The sequence below is a fragment of the Onychomys torridus genome, chromosome 3, assembly GCF_903995425.1.
Source record: "Onychomys torridus chromosome 3, mOncTor1.1, whole genome shotgun sequence".
NCBI lineage: Eukaryota > Metazoa > Chordata > Mammalia > Rodentia > Cricetidae > Onychomys > Onychomys torridus.
Window position 1 is genome coordinate 59,643,319 of NC_050445.1, and position 18,560 is coordinate 59,661,878.

Genomic DNA, 18,560 nt, shown 5'->3' on the forward strand with positions numbered 1-18,560 from the left:
TAAATAATAGACCACACTCAATGGTAGACTTCAAGAGATGCAAAACCTGAATCCATAACTGACTCCAGAGAATATTTTCTCAGTTCTGTGACTAATATGCTTGAGTTTGATAGGTACAAACTTCATTTGGTTATAAGGATGGAAGCCTGTGTTGAAATGGGTTAGGTTTAGAATTTTGCTTAAAATGTACTTGGCCATGTAACTGAGGGTGTTCAGCAGTATATTGACTCAAGCGAGACCCAGGGGCTGGCTGAATGCTGTCAAAATTCCTTTTCTGGCTCTTCAGGTAGTTTTCCTCTGTATGTTGGCTTTATTTTCACTAACAGCCTCAGATTTACATCTTTGGACCCGAGAATCCCAAAGAAAGATGGGTCTTTCTCCATCCACTTTCCATATAGCAATTTCAGGGAAGCCTCCAGTACATGTCATCCCCTGGGTCAGTCACTGTGGCCTGAGAGATGGAGGAACTTCCACCTGCTCAGACACACACACACACACACACACACACACACACACACACACACACACACACACACACACACCTGGAGTGGCAGGTCATGAGGTCTCCTAAGGGCATCTCACCAGGATCACAGAGGGAAAGTGCTTCTCAAGAAAAAAACAACTGAAGGAAAGGGAAGAGATGCTAGTCAGCAGAAGCTGCTAACCTCTGTTCAACACCAAAGCATGAAGCCTAAACACTAAACATGAAATAGAAGTCTTACAACTGGCTTCTGTGTAGAAAACTCTATGTTTATGATCTGTTGTTCTGTGTTCACTGTGATCTTTGTGGGGTAGCCGGTAACCACCACAGTGACACCTCCCCAAGCCTGCCTTCTGAATAGGTCAGACTGAAATGACTGTCAAAGGAACAGGCATTGCTCAAAGATCCACCTAAGGTCTGACGGAATAGACGTCACTTACACGGGTTTGGCTCAGTAATCGTACGGTTGCCACCAGGCCAGAAAGGAACCAGGAAAAATGGCTTGGGTACTCCCATGTCACCAGAAAATGGGAAGTACAGAGATTTGAAAAGTAACCACAGGTTAATAGGAGAGTCTGTGAGAGACTGAAAGGGAAAATCCTTAAGTAAACACCTGTGTTGAGGGATACACCCTGATACATGGCGGGTGCTGATCCTCAGCTTCTTCCTGTGTCTATGCATGCAGCCTGGCAGCTCCTGCAGGGAAGTCTCTTCACAGAACCAAGTCACTGGCTTTTCCACCTAGTACGCCTACAGGCTATGTCTGTCTGGAAATGTCTTTGACAACATAAACAATAAAAATGCTTAAATTAGGCACTTGTCTGATTAAAGTGATGTTTTGCCACGATTTTAAAACCACAGTGATATGAGTTACTAGATTTTCCCCTTCTCTGATTTATAGCCAGTCTACTGAGTTCATAACAACAACAACAAAAAAAAAATCCCCTAAATCTCTAGATCTTTATGTAACATGTGGGTGAAAATAGGTCCAGCAAAAGAACACGGAGATTTATTTAAAACAACAATAACTAACTACTACTGCCATATATATGACTATATTTGAGGACAACCTGATAATCTTATTTATCAAAATCATCAGAATTTCAGTGTTGCTCAGAAAAACATAGCAACCATGATGGGTTTTTTTGCTGTGTGTCTTATAATAAAAATGTTTTCAGTTTGTAAGTGGCAATTAGAGCCCTCAAACAAAGCAACACTCAATACATCCCCCAGTCCTCTGTTCTTAACATAGGTAGAAAACCTCAACAACAGAGCTTTCCATGGTTGTATGAGAGTCAGGACCCCATTCTCCTTGTAAATAATGTTCAGTGTTGGGTCCGTGTATGAGAAGGATCCTCTCTTTACAGTCATCTGGGCTGATGACTTGAATGTAGTGTTCCCATTTTCCTGACATTCCAAGCTGGCTGTCTGGCCTTCTGCAACTCTTTGGACATCCTCCACCTCAGAGGATGAAGGTTTGCTGAAGGTGGCTTGGACCTAGACTCCCCTCAAGACTAGAGCTCACTGCCACCTGTCATTGCGTACGTCTGAGGCCCACAAAGTGAACCCTCTGCGTCTGACCTGGACTTAACGCCTCCTTCCCTGTCATTCTCTGACTGCCGCTCTTAGGCAAGCCAGAGACACGTTTACTTTGCCTCCTGCAGCTGTTATTGCAAGACATCTGTCTCGGGTGCTGATGCAGCTCCTGACATGCTCCCTGGTGCCAGGGCGTGGTGAAGTTCCTCCCCAGCTTGGGTGGCAAGACAGGCTGCCACACGGCTTGCTTGCTACTCCAGCCCAGGCAGCGTGGATTGAGGGCTTGTGTGGGAAGATTTGGGAAGCCTGACAAACCAAGGAACTAAGATCACCAGCAGCACTTTCTGTCCTGGCTTTGTTTCAGACCTGGGGAATGTTTTGTCAGATCTGCTTTTATGTTAAGGGAAAACCCAAACCCTAGATTGTGTGTGTGTGTGTGTGTGTGTGTGTGTGTGTGTGTGTGTGTGTGTGTAAAATATTTGCTTTGGAAGAAAGGGGACAAGGAAACATAGAATTCAAAATGTATTTCTGGAATCTATTAATAAAGCATGTCATGGGATACATTTCTATTCTGGTTACCTTTTCTTAAATCTAGCTATCATTTAGTTTGTCCCAGGCTAGCCCCCATGACAGCTGCTCCTGAAGCTCGAGCTCTCGGGAGTCATGTGCTCTGTGCTCTTTTGCCTCCCCAGCCTGCCTGGGTCCCATGGCAGAGACCCCCGATCCCGAATGTGGGGACAAAGATGACCTCGTGCTGTTGAATGAGATTTTCAGTGCTTCCTGCCTGGACGAAGGGGAGTTCGGCAGAGAGTGGGCTGCGGTCTTTGGAGATGACCGGCTGAAGGAGGCAGCCCCCTTGGGGGCCCAGGGGGAGCCAGACCCCAAGCCCCAGACAGGCTCTGGATTCCTTCCTTCACAGCTTTTAGACCAAAACATGAAAGATCTACAGGCCTCTCTCCAAGGTAGGTAGCACAGTGGCTAGAAACTTATGTTATTTTGCTTGTCCATTCCTTTCCTCCCTTTAATATAAAAGTTTATTTGTTCTTTGTGGTTTTGTCTGAGTACGCTTTCTGTATTTTTACTTTATAACCAGTATCTTTTTATTTTATTATTAATGATGGTATGCTTTTATAATTTTTTTTTTACATCAAGTGACTTTTTAGTTGAAATCTCCAACTTTCAAGATGTAGTATCAGGCTCAAGATCAATTGTTTCTCATAGTTCTCTTCCTCTGTCAGCACTTTCTTAGGAAAGTGAGGGAGATCCTCAGTCTTACTTTCTCGACTGGATTTAAGCCAGTTTTGTGGCATGCATGTGAGGATCTTGCCTCTGCAGTTCAAATGCTGTGGCCTGGCCACCCCTGACTGCCCAGACCTGCACATCCCATATACCCATGAGATATGCTGCCTGTATTCCTGTAAACGTGTTCTCTTTTTAGGTGCAAAGTGGCCTTTGTCTCCTCCTTTGTATTATACTCACTCTTCCTCTCTTTACACCTTGACCTCTTCCTACCTCATGTATGCCCCAATTCAGCAGTTCCTGTTCTATTTCATACAAAGTAAACCCCCATCACAGCCTTAAAACAGACAATTTCCACCCTGACCAAAAGTGCTCTTCACACAGAAGAGTTCAATGCACCAGGGCTTAGCATCAGGCCACATGCTGGTTGAGCATTGCTGGTGTGCCCCCCCCCCCCCCACCTCACAGTGATTCAAAGTACAAAAACAAAGCTCAGTGGTGAAGTCTTGAGTTTCTAAACTGGTCCTGAGAAGGAAACCATTTTCTTCTAGTGTGAATTTTTTCTTCTCATGTTACGTAAGTCATGAACATAGGAATTACTCCTATTAAGAAATGCTCAAATTCTTTCGGTTTTTCTATGAACTTAAGCTGTCTCCTTAATAAACAACGTGTTTATCTGGCACTTAAAGTGGAGAACAAATGGCAGAATGGGAATGATTAAGTAATTATGGGCTATTACAGCCGTAGGTCTTGGGAAATGAGATCATTCATACGGGAGCTGGTGGGCAAGACAGAAAAAGAAATCCTCCCTTTTTTATGAAGTACCTTTTCCCTTTGATTTTCTCTGCGAATCCTGTTTTGTAGCTGTCTCACCTATTAGCAGGCATGGAGTTGGAGGCTGCAGGGATAGAGAGGATGCTAGACGTGTACTTCACCTCTGGTTTCACCCTCTCCTTCACTGGGTGAAGCCCAGTGAACAAGTCAGGCAGTCTTTTATCCTAACCCTCTTATAAGAGAGGACCTGACAGGCATGGGAGACTCCAGAGGCCAGATCCTCAGCCTGCCTCTGTGAGATTCCGCAGATCTCTAGTTGGATGCAGAATGATCCTTACAAGGCCCCCAGCTTTGGAGACCCGGGGGCCCTGCTGCGACAGGGAGCAGCGGTGGTTAACTGCAGAGAGAGAAAGCAGGGCTCCAAAGCCTCTTCCTGGACAATGTGTGAAGAGCTCCGGTCAGACAGAACCCAAGAGCTGTAACGGGTAACTGTGGGTTTGCACTTACTTCGACCTGAGAGAAGGCACCTAACCACTTGTGGGACAAAGGAGGGTGGTGGCCCGACAATAAGAGAGAGATGCAAGGTGTGACCTGGGAAGGGAAAGAGGGTCCACAAAGGGAGGCCATTCGTTTCCCAGGTGCACAGTCTCATTTGAGGTTGCCATCCTACTCCGCTAGCGAGGTGCTCCCTCACTAATAAGCATCTTTCTGGTCCCCCTTTGTGGAAATGCTCCTGTGAACACTACAGGCAAGGCTCTCTGCCTCCCTGGAACTCACCTTCCAATGAGAAAATCAACACGGTAGGTTAGAGAGTGATCAGTGGTAGTCAGGGGAAGATAGAGCTAGGGAGAGTCAGTGTTGTGGGACGGCAGGGGAGCTAAACAGGGTCTTGCTGGGAGGATCAGAGCCAAACAAGACTTGAGGGGATGAGAATTAGCCATGGGGACGCCTGGGCAGATAGCCTTGGTTGACCCCTTATGGGTAAGAGCATGCACACACAGCATGACAAGGTCTGTAGGAAGAACATTTCTTGGAGCTGACTTGGCAAGAGTGAGAGGTATGAAGAAGGAGAAGGGTGCTCCAAGGCTATGAAGGACAGACAGCATTATAGGCTGGACCATATATGCCAACAGAAGCTAGACTACATGGGGCACGTGCACGCTGGGAAAATCTCCAGCCTCCTTTCAGCAGCCATGGGAAACCACACAGCATCTTTAGCCATTAAACAGTATGCTCTGCTTTGTTATTTAATGGCATCATTTTGGTTGTTACAGTCTCCTCTCTTCCTATGGGCTTCTAGCAAGACTAATGTTAAAGTTACTCAGTGACTATGGAGTTTCCTTTACTTTGTAAATGGGTACCAACAGAATGCCTAGAGGATTCAAAATATCAAGGGAAAAAAATCTCTACATGGTTGAAAAACAAAAGTAACAGCCCATTCATTGACCACCACAGCTCCAGAATCTCCATGGGGGCAGCTTTCATGCTACCCAATGCTACCCTGATCCAGGGAACTTTCCAGATGTGTGTGGTGCAGATACAGGAAGGCTGCTTGCAGTAGCTGAGCACTTTGAAGGTTCTGTCAGGATTCCTCTCTCTCCCAAAAGAAGAAAGGATGAATGTTAGCCTAATTTTTTTTATTTTACTGCATCCATGGTTGAATAGAAAAGCCATCTACTATGTATGCATAGTTGTATGTAAATGATAGTTTAATGATGACTATTAAACCCTGGCCACATTATATTAAGATGGATTCCTTTGGTTAATCAGATCATGTCAAAACCTAAGTTTAGTAACTACTGAGATAATTAAGAAATTAAACTAAACATGGGGAGGTAGGGCATGTTGTCATATTGGCTCAGTGGCACTGTGGAGGAGGGGGTGGAGTCCAACTTTATTTTGTAGCTGCCCTCTTCCTCCTCATACCAGAGCAGTGGCAACTCTCTCTGCAGCTCCCTGGGTTATTATCCCATATTTAAGTAAGTAGGATGTTGGTCCAGGCTTCTTATCCCAGCAGCATCTTATCTGTGGGTTAGCTCCCATCTCTGAGAGGCTAAGCTGTAAAGTCAAGTAATTCTGTGACTCTACCAGCTGCAGACAGGAAGATAATGCCAGCCTGTGCTCAAGACAGCACATGCTGGATGCCAAGCACCATGCTCTCTCTTTACCTATGTCAATTTACCCATTTAACCTGCTGCTTCCTAGGCAAGTGCTATCACCATCTATACTATAGAGACTAGAAGACCAAGGAAGGAAGCCATTTGTTGGCCCAAAGTCACTCTTTTGATAACGGCAGGCAGACATTGAACCTGAACCTGGGCAGTCTGACCAAGCAGCCCATGCCTGACATCAGGACCTTTGTGACCTCTCAGTGCAATGTCTGATAGCATAGGTAGCTGTCTTTAAGCCCTTCAGGCATCTGCTGCCACTTGAACAGGGCTTACAGTGATCAGCCGGGCTGTGAGTTCCCTGGTTTCACACAGGAAACGGGACACCGGGGTAGACAACAGGATAAATGGAGTTGCAGAGAGACAGGGTCCTTGTCCAACAAAAATGAATGATGGTCCAGAATAGAATATTTGAAAAGGGGTCGTCAGAGAAGTCTCTAGGGATAATGTTTGAACACACCCATGCTTGTCCTGGCTCCCTGAAAGGACTGAGGCATCTGCAGGGTCAGGAGGGCAGAGGGCAGAGGTGGAGGGCTCTGGAAGCCTCCAGTCATTAGCGATTTCCATCCTTTCATTCTTTATCTCCTAGAATGGTTTTGGTCTGCCTTCCCTCTGGCCTCCTCATTCTGTCCTCCAGCACTCTGGGGGACTACAAAGGAAGAAAGCAAGTGTGATCCCCTCTTGCCTAGCCCAAGCTGTGGGACTTCACAACAAAAAAATCACATATCTGATCAAGTCATTTTAGAATTTTGAAGAATCCATTTGAGCTGAGATTTCAGAGTGGAGTTATTGGCTTGAGAGGGGTAGCCTAGCTTGTTTTCCATTGCTCTGATAGAGACCAGAATGAAAAGCAACCTGTGGATGAAAGAGTTTGTTTTATTTTACACTTGCATTCCCCCAGATAATTATTGAGGAAAGTCGTGGCAGGAGCTCAAACAGGAACCTAGAAGCAGAGCCATGAGGAATGCTGACTTGTTCTCCCTGGTGTGCTCAGCTTCCCTCTTCCCTTCCCTCCTTCCCTCTCTCCCTCCCTCCTTCCTTCCTTTCTTTTAACTAATTTATTTATTTTACATCCAACTCCATTTCCCCCTCCCTTCTCCTCCCATTCTGTCTCTCACACTTAATCCAGTCCTCCTCTGTTTCTGTTTAGAAAGGAGCAAACTTCCCCTGGGCATCAACAAAGCATGGCATACCAAACTGCCATAAGACTAAGCACCTCCCCTTGTATTAAGGCTGGGCAAGGCGATCCAGTGTGAGGAGTAGGTTCCCAAGAGCCAGCCAGAGTGTTAGGGGCAGCCCCTGCTCCCACTGTTAGGAGTCCTACAGTAGACCAAATCAGCCTGCTCTCTTATAAAACCCAGAACCCTCTGCCCCAGACTGGCACTGCCCACAGTGGGCTAGTCCCCCACTTCAACCATTAATCAAGAAAATATTCCCATAAGCATGCCCACAGGTCACTCTCATGGTGGCAATTCCTCAGCTAAGGGTCCCTCTTCCTAGGTGACTACTTTGTATTAAGTTGACAAAAATTAACCAGCACTCGTGGCTAGGACTTCCTGTACCCATGAAGTGATGAGAAAATTATGCCTTCCTGGGGCTTCTAAATCTGAGTAGGCAGGCCAGCCAGAGAGTGCTGACCAAGCAGACACCAGGGAGGTTTGGAAGCCTTTTCAATGTTAAAAATTGAATTTAAAAGTAGACTCCCATACAGGAAAGATTACCAGCTGCTCAAGATAAATGCTCCAGCAGACCTTTCAGCTTTGGAATCTGCGAAGCAGAGCTGAAGCTCTTCTTGGAGTCACAGAATCACAGAGCCTTGTGTTTCTGCAGGGTAGCCTTCATTTTTGCCAAGTTCTCAGATGCTGTTACCATCTGGGTGGGCTTTAGGTTTGCATTATCGAAAATAAACCTCAGGCTGAGCTCATTTCTTTCCCCTCCTGGGTTAGCCTTGTGCCAGGTAACTAACATTTCCAGTACTTGATGGAAAAATGTCAAGGGAAAGAGAACCGGGTGTACTTATGGCATGAACACCAAGTGGGCACTCTGCTTGGGACAGTGGGATTGTTAACTCTATCGGGGCAGCCGAACTTTCTGGGTCTGCTGGGCAACAACGAGGTAGAACTTGGAGAGCTGCAGGATTCAAATGCCTCTGGTGCTGTATAGAAGGAACCTTCAAGACCAACCCCTCCACCCACTCTGTAGATGAGGAAATCCAGGAGCCTCAGAAGGTCTTGTGCCTTGCCAAGTTCTTGCACTTTCCACCACAGTAGTGAGGGCAAAATTCTCAACTTGGTTTACAAGGTCCTTTAGAACCTAGCCCCAGTTTCATGGCTGCCCACAACTCCCACACCTTTACTTAGCATGACTCAATGACAGCTGTGCCAAAGAACCAGTACATTTTTATAGATGCCAGTGCTGAGATATGGACCAAACTGTCCTGGAACTCATTAGGTAGCCAAGGCTACCCTCAAACTTTTAGTAATCTTCCACCTGTGATTACAGACATGCACCACCAGACTGTGAATTATATTTTCTATTCATCCACTGGACTCCAGTCATACTGAGCTTCAGTGCACTCTGATCTTTCCACCAATAGGGCCTTGGCACATGTTCTCCTCAGAGCATGCCATCCACACCTACATATGCATAGTGCTACACTTGGCTGACTTCCCCCAAAACCTCAGTCTCAGTTCATCCACACCCTAGGATCTGCATTAGCTCCTGCTGCTCCTCACTCCCATTACACCCTGTACTTAAATCACCCTCTTACCTCACCTTATGGGAAAACTGATTTCATTTGTCTCTTACTCAGGTTGTCATAGAAACAAGATCCACAATTGTGCTATTCATATTTTCAGATCATAGCTCAATGCCTAGAATTCAGTGGATGTTTAAAAGATGCTTGCTAGAAGGATGGATGGGTGCATGGCTGGGTAGCTGGGTGTGTGGCAAGCAATAAGATAGAGACAGCACCTGGCAAGTGACAGGATGCTGGGTCAAAAGGTGCCAAGCCTAAGATGTGACTCCTTCAGATAACACTTTAGCAATTACTCCTCATACATGCTGAGGTATACAAAAATGTGAATTCAGCATAGCTCTACTGAGAGCCTGCTCTCTAGCTTTGCTATTACTTAGTTTTACCCACAAGATCCCAATTCACTTGTGCTGAAGTCCAATGAGACAGGAACCTTAAAAACACCTTGCAGGTGTGCAGTGTTCCTGAGGGGCTGATGGCCACCATTGCTGTGCTTTTCCGATTTTGTCCTTCATAGCCAATCCCGCACCCCTGAGGCCCTCAGGCTGAGAGAGAAACATTGCCTGGACCCTTTGCTTTAAGTGGTGAGGGGCATTCACAGCGAAGTGTTCTCTGGCCTGTGCGCTTTGGCTCTCCTTGCTCCTCTTGCTGGGCAATGTTAGTTCTGGCTCGCTGGTATTTCCCCATGTGTACAAAAAGGGAGCAGGGCTGCTCTAGCAAGTTTTTCTGTGTGTTTCTGCAAATGGGTAGCACATTGACATATCAAAGGAACTCAGAGCTGGAAGAGTTTGTTCCTCAGCTTGGAGCTCGCTCCTGTCTTCACTCTTCACTGACCCTCTCTTAAAGGAATTTCTCTTGAGGCAGGGAGACATCTTTCTAGCCACACCTATGTGTTTAAAATGCCTCTGCCGACTCTCACTGACTAGGGAGCAGTTGATGGCAAACACTGGGATATTAGCAACATAAGTTCTCTCTCAGTAGCAGTTTTTCCTGACAGAAGCCAAGACATTTGAAATCTGGTGGTTGTTCCATCCATAATCACCCTCATAGCATCCTTCCCCTAAATAATTTCAGGGCTATATAAAGGAGGCTGAAGTTGCCTTAGGGATTTCTTCAGTAGCTAGTATCACATTGGTGCCATTTTATCCCCGCCCCCATACCCATATTCAATCTGCTAGATGGATGTGAAGGCATGAGTGTGACTCTATGTACTGGCTGTTAATTGTGCATACCTTGGGGAGGTGGAGTCATGATGCATGTATGTCTTTAAAATTGCTGCAGAACACTATCACACCATCTTAGCTCCCAAAGAGGAGGTGGCTTCAAGTTCTTCCTCTTACACATGATGTTCTCTGCTGTGAAGAAGCCCCCTCCCCTCGTGGATTCTCAGCTTTGCTTGTGCGGCCTCTAACTGTAGCTGAGCAATACCTAATAGTACCCAGTCACAGAGGAATTCAGACGTTTTTAGGCTATGGGTATAGTTTAGTGATAGAGTATTTGCCTAGCATATACAGTGCTCTGAGTGTGATGCCCAGCATCCCCTGAAAGAAAATACATTTTTTCCTTTATAAAGAAATCTTGTATCATCATCATCATCATCATCATCATCATCATCATCCCTTTACGTTGTATGCTTGAAAATACAATTTAGGGTGCTGAAAAGATGGTTTCGCCACTAAGAGTAGTATTGCTCTTGCAAAGGGACTAAGCTTGGTTCCCAGCACCCATGTTAAGTAGCTCAAAACCACCTGCAACTCCAGTTCCAGGAGGATCTGATGCTTCTGGACTCCATGGCATCCACACTCACTCACACATACCCACATACAGAAACAGTCAATTAAAACAAATCTTTAGATAAAGAGAAAATTCAGTTCATTTTTCTGGTACTTTCCAAATGAAACAATAATACAGATTCATCTGTAAGTTTTCAAGTTGCATGTTCCATACAGGGAGGCAAGCTCTACCGTAGAGTACTTCCTGCTGTCTTGAGGAACAATACCCCAATTTCATATGACAAAAAGCACAGTGAGACGAATACCCCTCTTTACTCCAGTGTTCTTGATCGCCATGCTCAGAAACGAATGCCACGCATGGTTTTGAACAGGAAGCATTTTCTTGTTGAGTTCCCATTATCAAATGGCCTGTGGGGGTGAGGGAGGTGTCAACTCCTGTACTCTCCCCCACAGTTTCCCCCCACTTGATTCAGGTTCTCTCTGGAAGTAGCACCTCTGTGAACTCATCCAGAGAGCACAGTGAGATCCAAGAGCCTAATGCCACAAACTTTCCTGTGGTTGTCTAGGAAGATGAGGCCCTGAAGTTGGCTCCTCTGCTTCCTAAAAGGGCCCATCTCTGTGCTCTGGCCCTGCTGACCTCCTAACCAACATGTTGATCCAACCAGCCAACAGGCCACCCAGGGCACTGTTCCTTAAACTTACATTGGCCTCAAGGATTCCATTTCAGTCAGTCAGCTCCTCTAACCAGCTCACAGATGACGTGGGGAAAGCATCTCTAACTGGCTGACAGGTGATGTGTGTGAGGAGACAGGCTGCAGGGTTGAAAGGAATAACTGCAGGTTGCTGGGTGGGTGGCTATGATGACCATGAAAGACTCCAGAAAGAGGGGAACTGGTATCAAGTTAGTGTTGCCTCCTCTCAGCCTTTCCTGTAACTGGTGCTATGGGCACACATTTGCCCCACAACTTCCACTTTCCACATTTACTGTTTTTTATGTGATTTGGGAAAATAGTTAAGGGCCAATTTTCTAGGAACTGGGGAGGTTTTGTTATTCTTGGATCACACCAAATACTGGTCATTTAAAGTTGTTTTATTAGAGTATAATTTACATGCCATAAAATTCACTAGCTGTAAGAGAACAGGTCAAGGATTTCTCATAAATTCATATGGCGAAGTTGGAATTCCAGCATCCCAGAAGGCTCCTATGACACCTGAAGCATCTGATTGTATATGAATCATGCTGACTGTATGTTTAAGTACCGTTCCAATGAATAGCAATGGCGTTTAAAACTCTTTCTGGTTTTCCATTGTCATACCAAGGTTGCAGGCCATCTGTTTCATTACTTGTCAGTCTTCATTATTAAGTCTGTGTACTGCCCATCTAAAATGAAGTACATCTAGCACTAGTGAGTATGAGACCATATGGATTGCCAAGTACATTGTTGCCATCTCTTAAGATAACACACCAAGAGTACGCATATTGCCATTTAAAGGGGGGGGTTTAAACACTTTGTCTTAATTCAAGAATCATATATCCAAATGCCCACTGTGTGCCCATGTCCTAAATGATACAAAAATGAATAATACATGACCCATGGCTTCAAGGGTTCATGACACCTGAATGTGGTGAAAACAAACTAACAAAAAAAAGCATAATTCTATAATTGAGTCCACTGGAAAGTGTGGACATTAGAATAGCAGGATAAACAAATTGTGTTCAACTATCATGTAATTTTTGTAGCATATAAAGAGTGATACTCTTGTGCTGGAAACTGTATTTCCTGACCAATCTGAACTCTGCAATCCAAACACAGTCTCTCTTGAGGACTTTGCTGGAAACTAAATTATTCCTTACAAAGAAATACAAAACACTGTAAACAAGACCATCTCAGTAAAAGGAAAGTTTTAGACATAATGATCCTCATAGTGATGCTGTTTGAAGGTCAACATTTTAATGTGGGCTTAATCAGGAAACAGTTACCTGCTCTGTGTTAAGTATTTTGGAGTGTTCAGAAGGAAAACTTTCATGCCTCTTTCAAGAGATTTGAACACAAAGAATTAAAGCAGAGATTCAAATGTGTGTGTGTGTGTGTGTGTGTGTGTGTGTGTGTGTGTGTGTGTGTTGTGGGGAATGGGACTTGCTTCTCTAAAGCAAGAGTGCTGAAGGTCTCCACCCATGCTCTGCAGGCAGGGCACAAGGCTATCATGCTGAGTTACACAAGCCAGATGACATTGTAAGGTGTGGCATAAAGTTAACCCCACATACCACATAAGCTTTCCCCACTCATCCATTTGGGATGGACTGCTGTTTATTTAACTGTATTAATTTAGCTTCTCAATGTACAGGAAATCGATGCACACTACTCTCTTGGTAGAGATGTGTGGTTACGAGTTCTATTGCTATGTTCGTTCAATTTTAAGCCTTCCTTATTTGTGACAGGAAACCATGATTCTTGGTTTTCTGATGTTTTTGGTGTGATGAAACCACCATACTCGACAAGAAAATGGGTATAAAACAATAAAGGCAAAACAGTGCTCTGATACTAGCAACTTCTTGGTTGTTTTCAAAGTCTGCTGTCTTCCTTGACTTCCCATGTATTTCAATTGGATATGGTCCAATGCTTGTGCTCCCTCAAAGTTTTCCCAGTCTGAGGAAGATGAGAGAAAGGTCTTGTCACATCATCCTCTGCCTTCTTGCTGGAAGCTACCATGGGTTAGAACCATATATATGCTCAGCAGCCGGTGGGGTGGTGTGACTATTCCTGCTAGATCTAATGTCCTTTGGTTTTGAATATTAGGCTGGTCAGAGAGCAATGTCAGTCCTCATACTCCATGGCCAGCACCAAAGACAAGCAGTTCAAATGACAGCAGCTCTGCACTAAAAGGTAAAGCGGTCTTCCCCCCTCTCCCCTGACAGCTGCCCTCCTTTCCAGCAGCTCTATCACTCTTCCTGTATTTCTTTACTAGTTTGCGTCCGCGTATCTAGAGCTCAAGTGCAGGGCTTCAGGATGAGGAGTCAGGCATGATCCTAGAGATTACATTCTGACTTTTTCCTGGCTTACTGCCCTCATCCGTCGCTCCCTCATGGGACTCCTCTAATGAGGGTGCATCCAATATGTGTATCTCTGTGAGATCCTTGAGATGATAAGCTGAAAATAGCGAAGCAGAAAAGACCACTGTGGTTTGCTGACTTTAAAAAAACATTGTTCGCCACATAAGGAATAGAGTTAGAGTGCCCGAGGAAGGGTGGGGCGTCTGAGCTGTCAAAAGAGGTCCTTTCAAGCTTGTGAGATCTGCTCTCTTTTGGGACAGGCCCCTGAAGTGAGCATCTGCTGGACAGAAGATCTCATGTGTATTCCCAGCTCTTGCTCTGTTCCTTTGGCCATCATCCTCTCTCCCTTTGACCGTAGGACGTAAGAGGAAACGTCTGTCCCATTATCATCAGAAAGTGTTCCCGTGGCGTTCTTTTAAGTGCTGTGCAAATAATTTGCACCTGGTTTACTCCTAGCGGAGACCTGAGGATCTGAGGGTTGCGGTAAAGTGCAATCTCCTGCCTTAGCTTCTAACTGCAAGGCTGTGATCACTCTTGGGGACCTTCTCAGACCTTTGCAAGAGGTCAGGAGAAAGGGGAAGTCAGTGTGTAGCATAGTTTCACTGGAGATCGCTTTAAGATATCTTTATATTCTCTATCAAGAATTGAGATAAACTAATCTATCTAGATCAGTCTTGCCCCATACACTATCCTCACATGACCTCCAACATGATGACTTGTGATTCTCTCCAGTCCACGGGTCGTGAGGGCTAACCACATAGAATTCAATTAGGGTTACATATGGAAACAACCTATTCAGAGAACTATTCTGACTACAGTCTCGCCATTACTGGCTGTTCCTATGTGTACTAGTCATATCCAAATCTGATGACATAACTAATACATACACTGATTCTGTCATTACAGATTAATGTACCTATTGGGTATTATGATTAGAAATAGGGAGATGAACCTAAAGTATAAAGTGCTTCGTTAACTCTCTTAACAGTTCAGTGTCGTTTTAAAGAATCAAAGATGGTTTATGTGACTCTGATCCCATTCTGTCCCTTCACTCTAGCCAGTTTTGAGACTCTTTCCAGCCAGATGGCAAGCACATTCTTAGCTGCTTCCTGCTAGAAGAGCACCCTATTAGAGACATTTATTCATGCTTCTGACACCTCCACCTGTTGGAGAGGGGGTAGGGGGGAGCCCGGATTACTGAGCCAGTGAAGTAGATGCTCACATGGAATGATTTATATGGGAGAGTCCCAGGCTTGTTTATAAATCACTTGCATGAAACACTCTTGGAAATTCTCTCCTCATCTGGAAGACACTTTGGCTGTCTAACCACGGTATTTGGGAAGTCAGGGCGGGTGCTTTGGTGAAAGATCGGTAGAGTGAAGGGTCCAGTGGAGTGGGGGGGTGAAGAGATTTCAAGCCTGCAAAGGGAAGGAAAAGCACCTCAAGAGCCTTTTGCCTCTGCCAGGCAAAGGTGGAAAAGGCAATGACCAGGACGGCAGAGAGGCTGGGCATGGGGATGCCCTCCTCTGGGCCTGTGCCTTTGAAGAATGAAAAGAGAAACATCAGATTGCTCCTGACCCAGGGAAATTGAAGGGATCCCTCCAGCAGACACTGGAAAGCTCCTTGCTTCTTCAACCATTCAGTGTGATTTCCGAAATAGCCATGCTGTTTCCTGGTTGAGGGGAAAAGACAGGGTGTAGGGTTTTGAGCAGCTCACGTAGCTACAGGTGGTGCTTAGTTAACTTAGAACACAGATCCTTCTTCATGGGCCCTCAGGCCACAGTTTCGGAGTGTCAGCCAGTCAGGGGTCATGGAATTTCCTAACTGTTAGACACCAAGGGTCATGGGCTGCCTGAGCCCAGCATGGCAGAGATGGTCCTTGAGAAGGTAGTTTTGTTCACGTTTCTTCTTCTTTCCCCAGAGCCTGCCAAGGCTGCCTCGGACCTGACTGCCTGGTTCAGCCTCTTTGCTGACCTCGACCCCTTATCAAATCCTGATGCTGTTGGGAAAACCGATAAAGAACACGAATTGCTCAATGCATGAGTCTGCGCCCTTCCACAGGGAGCCCTGGGGCCACTCCACAGCACCTCATCCAAGGCTTGCAGAAGTCTGACATGCTCTGTATGCTGTTTTAATATTTACGTGCCATTTTAATAAAATGAGAGGGTCAAGGCCCTGTTTCTATCGGTAAAGATTTTTACTCTCACTCAGTTTGTCTGTTGTCCGTGTGCAGTGAGCGATGGCGGAGGACGCAGGAGCCATTAGCATGCCTCTGCTTGCTCTTGCAGCGAACACATCAGAAGCATTGCTGTGTCTGTACACCATGGTGCAATCCAAGTCTAACTTACACACCTGAATGTGGGCTCATACAATGTGTCCTCAGGGGCACCGGGAGGCTAACAATGTTTTGTGCTTGCTTGTGTCCATCGCCCTCAGAAGGGGCTTCAGGAAGATCTCTTCATCCTGCTCTGCATACCACCTTTCACTGAGCTCTGGTGAAGATCCGTCCATACAACCAAAGACACACAAAGACTCCCACCACCCTTGACTGTGGCCATGTGCCACACTGGCAGAGGAGTTGGGCTTCTTTCTGCTCCGTGCCCTTTCTATGCTGCGTACATGTACATCCTAATGTCTCCTTTCATGGTCTTTGTAGCTGAATTCAAAAGCATGTATTCCAGGAGCTGCTTGTAGTGTTTTCTTTAATAGCAAAACTTAAACATTAAACAGAAAACATCATTCGATACACAAGTTCAAGTCATGGATTCTATTGGAGCCCCTGCCGTGTGCTAAGAGGGGCACTGGATGGTGGGATACAGGAGGCAGGTGGGCCCCACAGGCAGTTCTGAAGCTATTGACTAGACCCTGGGCATCCCCAAACAAGGCAGCCAGGCTACATGGGATTTTTGTAGGATCAGGAAACAGCAGTAGTGACAGATTTCTGTGTGGACACATGAATAGCTCAGTGATACTGATAGAGTATCACTAACCCTAGAGTTAGCACTTACCCTCCTGGTCACAGGTAACCTGCTGTGTCAGGGTCCCGCACGTTCCCTGAAGTTCACGTACATTATGGTAATGCACTTAAGGTCCTGGGTGGAATGAGTGATGGTCCAGGGGAAAGGTTCTCAGTGCTAGGCCAGGCCAGTGGCTTCTTCAGGCCCTGTTGCCCATCTCAGAGAAGGCTTTCTGGGCCACGTTCAGAAACGCAGGAGCATCTTATCAAAGGGCTTGACCACAGCTCTAAAAAAATACTCTTGAGGGCTGGAGACACAGACTGTTAGAGGTGCCTTCTTGGCATAGGAAAGGTAATGGTCTGGGAGCCAGGCAGGGCCTTAGCTTGGGTTTCTTTTCTGGCTTTGCTGCCCCGTGCAGGCTGTCAGGGTATCATTACTAGAATCTTCTCTAGCAGATTTCTCAGCTCTGCGTTAATGTACTTTGAAGTTGTCAAGAAACAAAATCAGAACCCCACCTCATACTCCTCTAAACATTGGCGTGGTTGCCATCTCCCTAATCCACCATCTCAGGGCCTGTTTGCTATGTGGGACACCATGACAACTCTTCCAGGTCCTCAAGAGCTTCCTGAGAGCCCACCTCCATCACTGGAGCCTCTAGATGCACCTCCAATAGACCAAGGACTGAGCCCTACTGTCTCCCTGCAAGTCTGCCTCCTGCCCTACCTCTGCCTCTCATCTAGCCATGCCAGGATGGTGCCCAACCGAGCCTGGTCAGGTCTGTGCTTTAGGCACATGCCATTAGATGCTGCCACCATAGAGACGAAGACCGTCTTCAAAATCTGCCTCCAAGCAGCCGGCGCCCTAGAGTCGCCTTGGGAGCAATGGATTAAAGATTGCCAGATCAAGTTGTCCTACGTGGAGTGAGGACTAAGGGTCCTAGTATCACCCTGGGCCACCTTTGTTTGCAGCCATGAAACACCCCAGAAGTCCCAGTGAGGAGCTGAATCTGGAGGGCCTGTCTGGCTCCACCCAGGCCTTGGTGGGGGAAGGGAGGTGGAGTTCTTCTGTTTTGAATGGGTTACTTTAAACAGTAGGAGGCTGCATTTTTAAACTGATCAGTGAGTAGAGGAGAGAGGATCATGGTAGTTGGGAAAGCTTCGCCACCAGGAAAAGGAAAGGGTTGCTCATGGCGGCATTTTCTCCGAGTTTTCTTTCTGTTTTCTTTGTGAAAAGGAAAGAAAAGAAAAAGACTTTGTCTCCTTTCCCATCTGCAATCCACTTGGGCAGCCTCTTGATCCCTTTGGAGAGGCGTGTTTTGATCCTGCTCACACAAAGCCCCTCGACCACCTCTCCAGTTCAAGGAGAAGCAGCTGCTGCTCGGGGGTTGCCTCGTCGTCGGTGGCCTGTGCACCGCCTGGCCACAGCGCTTCCTCTGGGACCCACCTCAAGCTTCCCTAACTGCGACACTAAACCTGTTTCTGACATGAAGAAGACCATGTGTCTTTACCCTCTTGGCCCACAGTCTCGCTTCTCCGGGCAGCCAGCCTGAGCCACAGTTACACTGGAGCTTGAGACCAAGATAGGGAGCCTCTTCATCAGGCTTCCTTTGGTTTTCCAGCTGTTTCTGATGGTTTCAGCATGACCCTGGCCCCCCTCCCCTTCCCCCAGCGAACAGATAAAGAAACACACACTGGAAGGAGGGGCTGGGAATGATTCTGTTTGTGCCTTCTTTTCCCAACTGACACCAGCCCCTGGCTCTGGATTCGCTTTACAGATTCATTCCCCTCCAATTGTAATTTTAGAAATGTCAAGTTGATTTTGAGTTCTGGGTGAGTGAGAAAAGCACCCATCAGAGCCTCAGAATT

General features: G+C 46.2%; 1 protein-coding gene across 4 annotated transcripts in view; it reads left to right on the forward strand.

Annotated features, from left to right (window-relative positions):
* Ica1 (islet cell autoantigen 1) overlaps positions 1-15,932 on the forward strand; it is a 118,247-nt gene extending 102,315 nt beyond the window's left edge. For 2 of the 4 annotated variants that reach the window (XM_036180475.1, XM_036180472.1), the window contains exons 12-14: positions 2,710-2,979; positions 13,485-13,571; positions 15,660-15,932. In XM_036180475.1, coding sequence (XP_036036368.1) covers positions 2,710-2,979; positions 13,485-13,571; positions 15,660-15,781 — 479 coding nt within the window. In that variant the 3' untranslated portion in view covers positions 15,782-15,932. The remainder of the gene's footprint in view (positions 1-2,709; positions 2,980-13,484; positions 13,572-15,659) is intronic. The other 2 variants (XM_036180473.1, XM_036180474.1) reach the window with 1 other exon arrangement.
* The last annotated feature ends 2,628 nt before the right edge of the window (positions 15,933-18,560 follow it).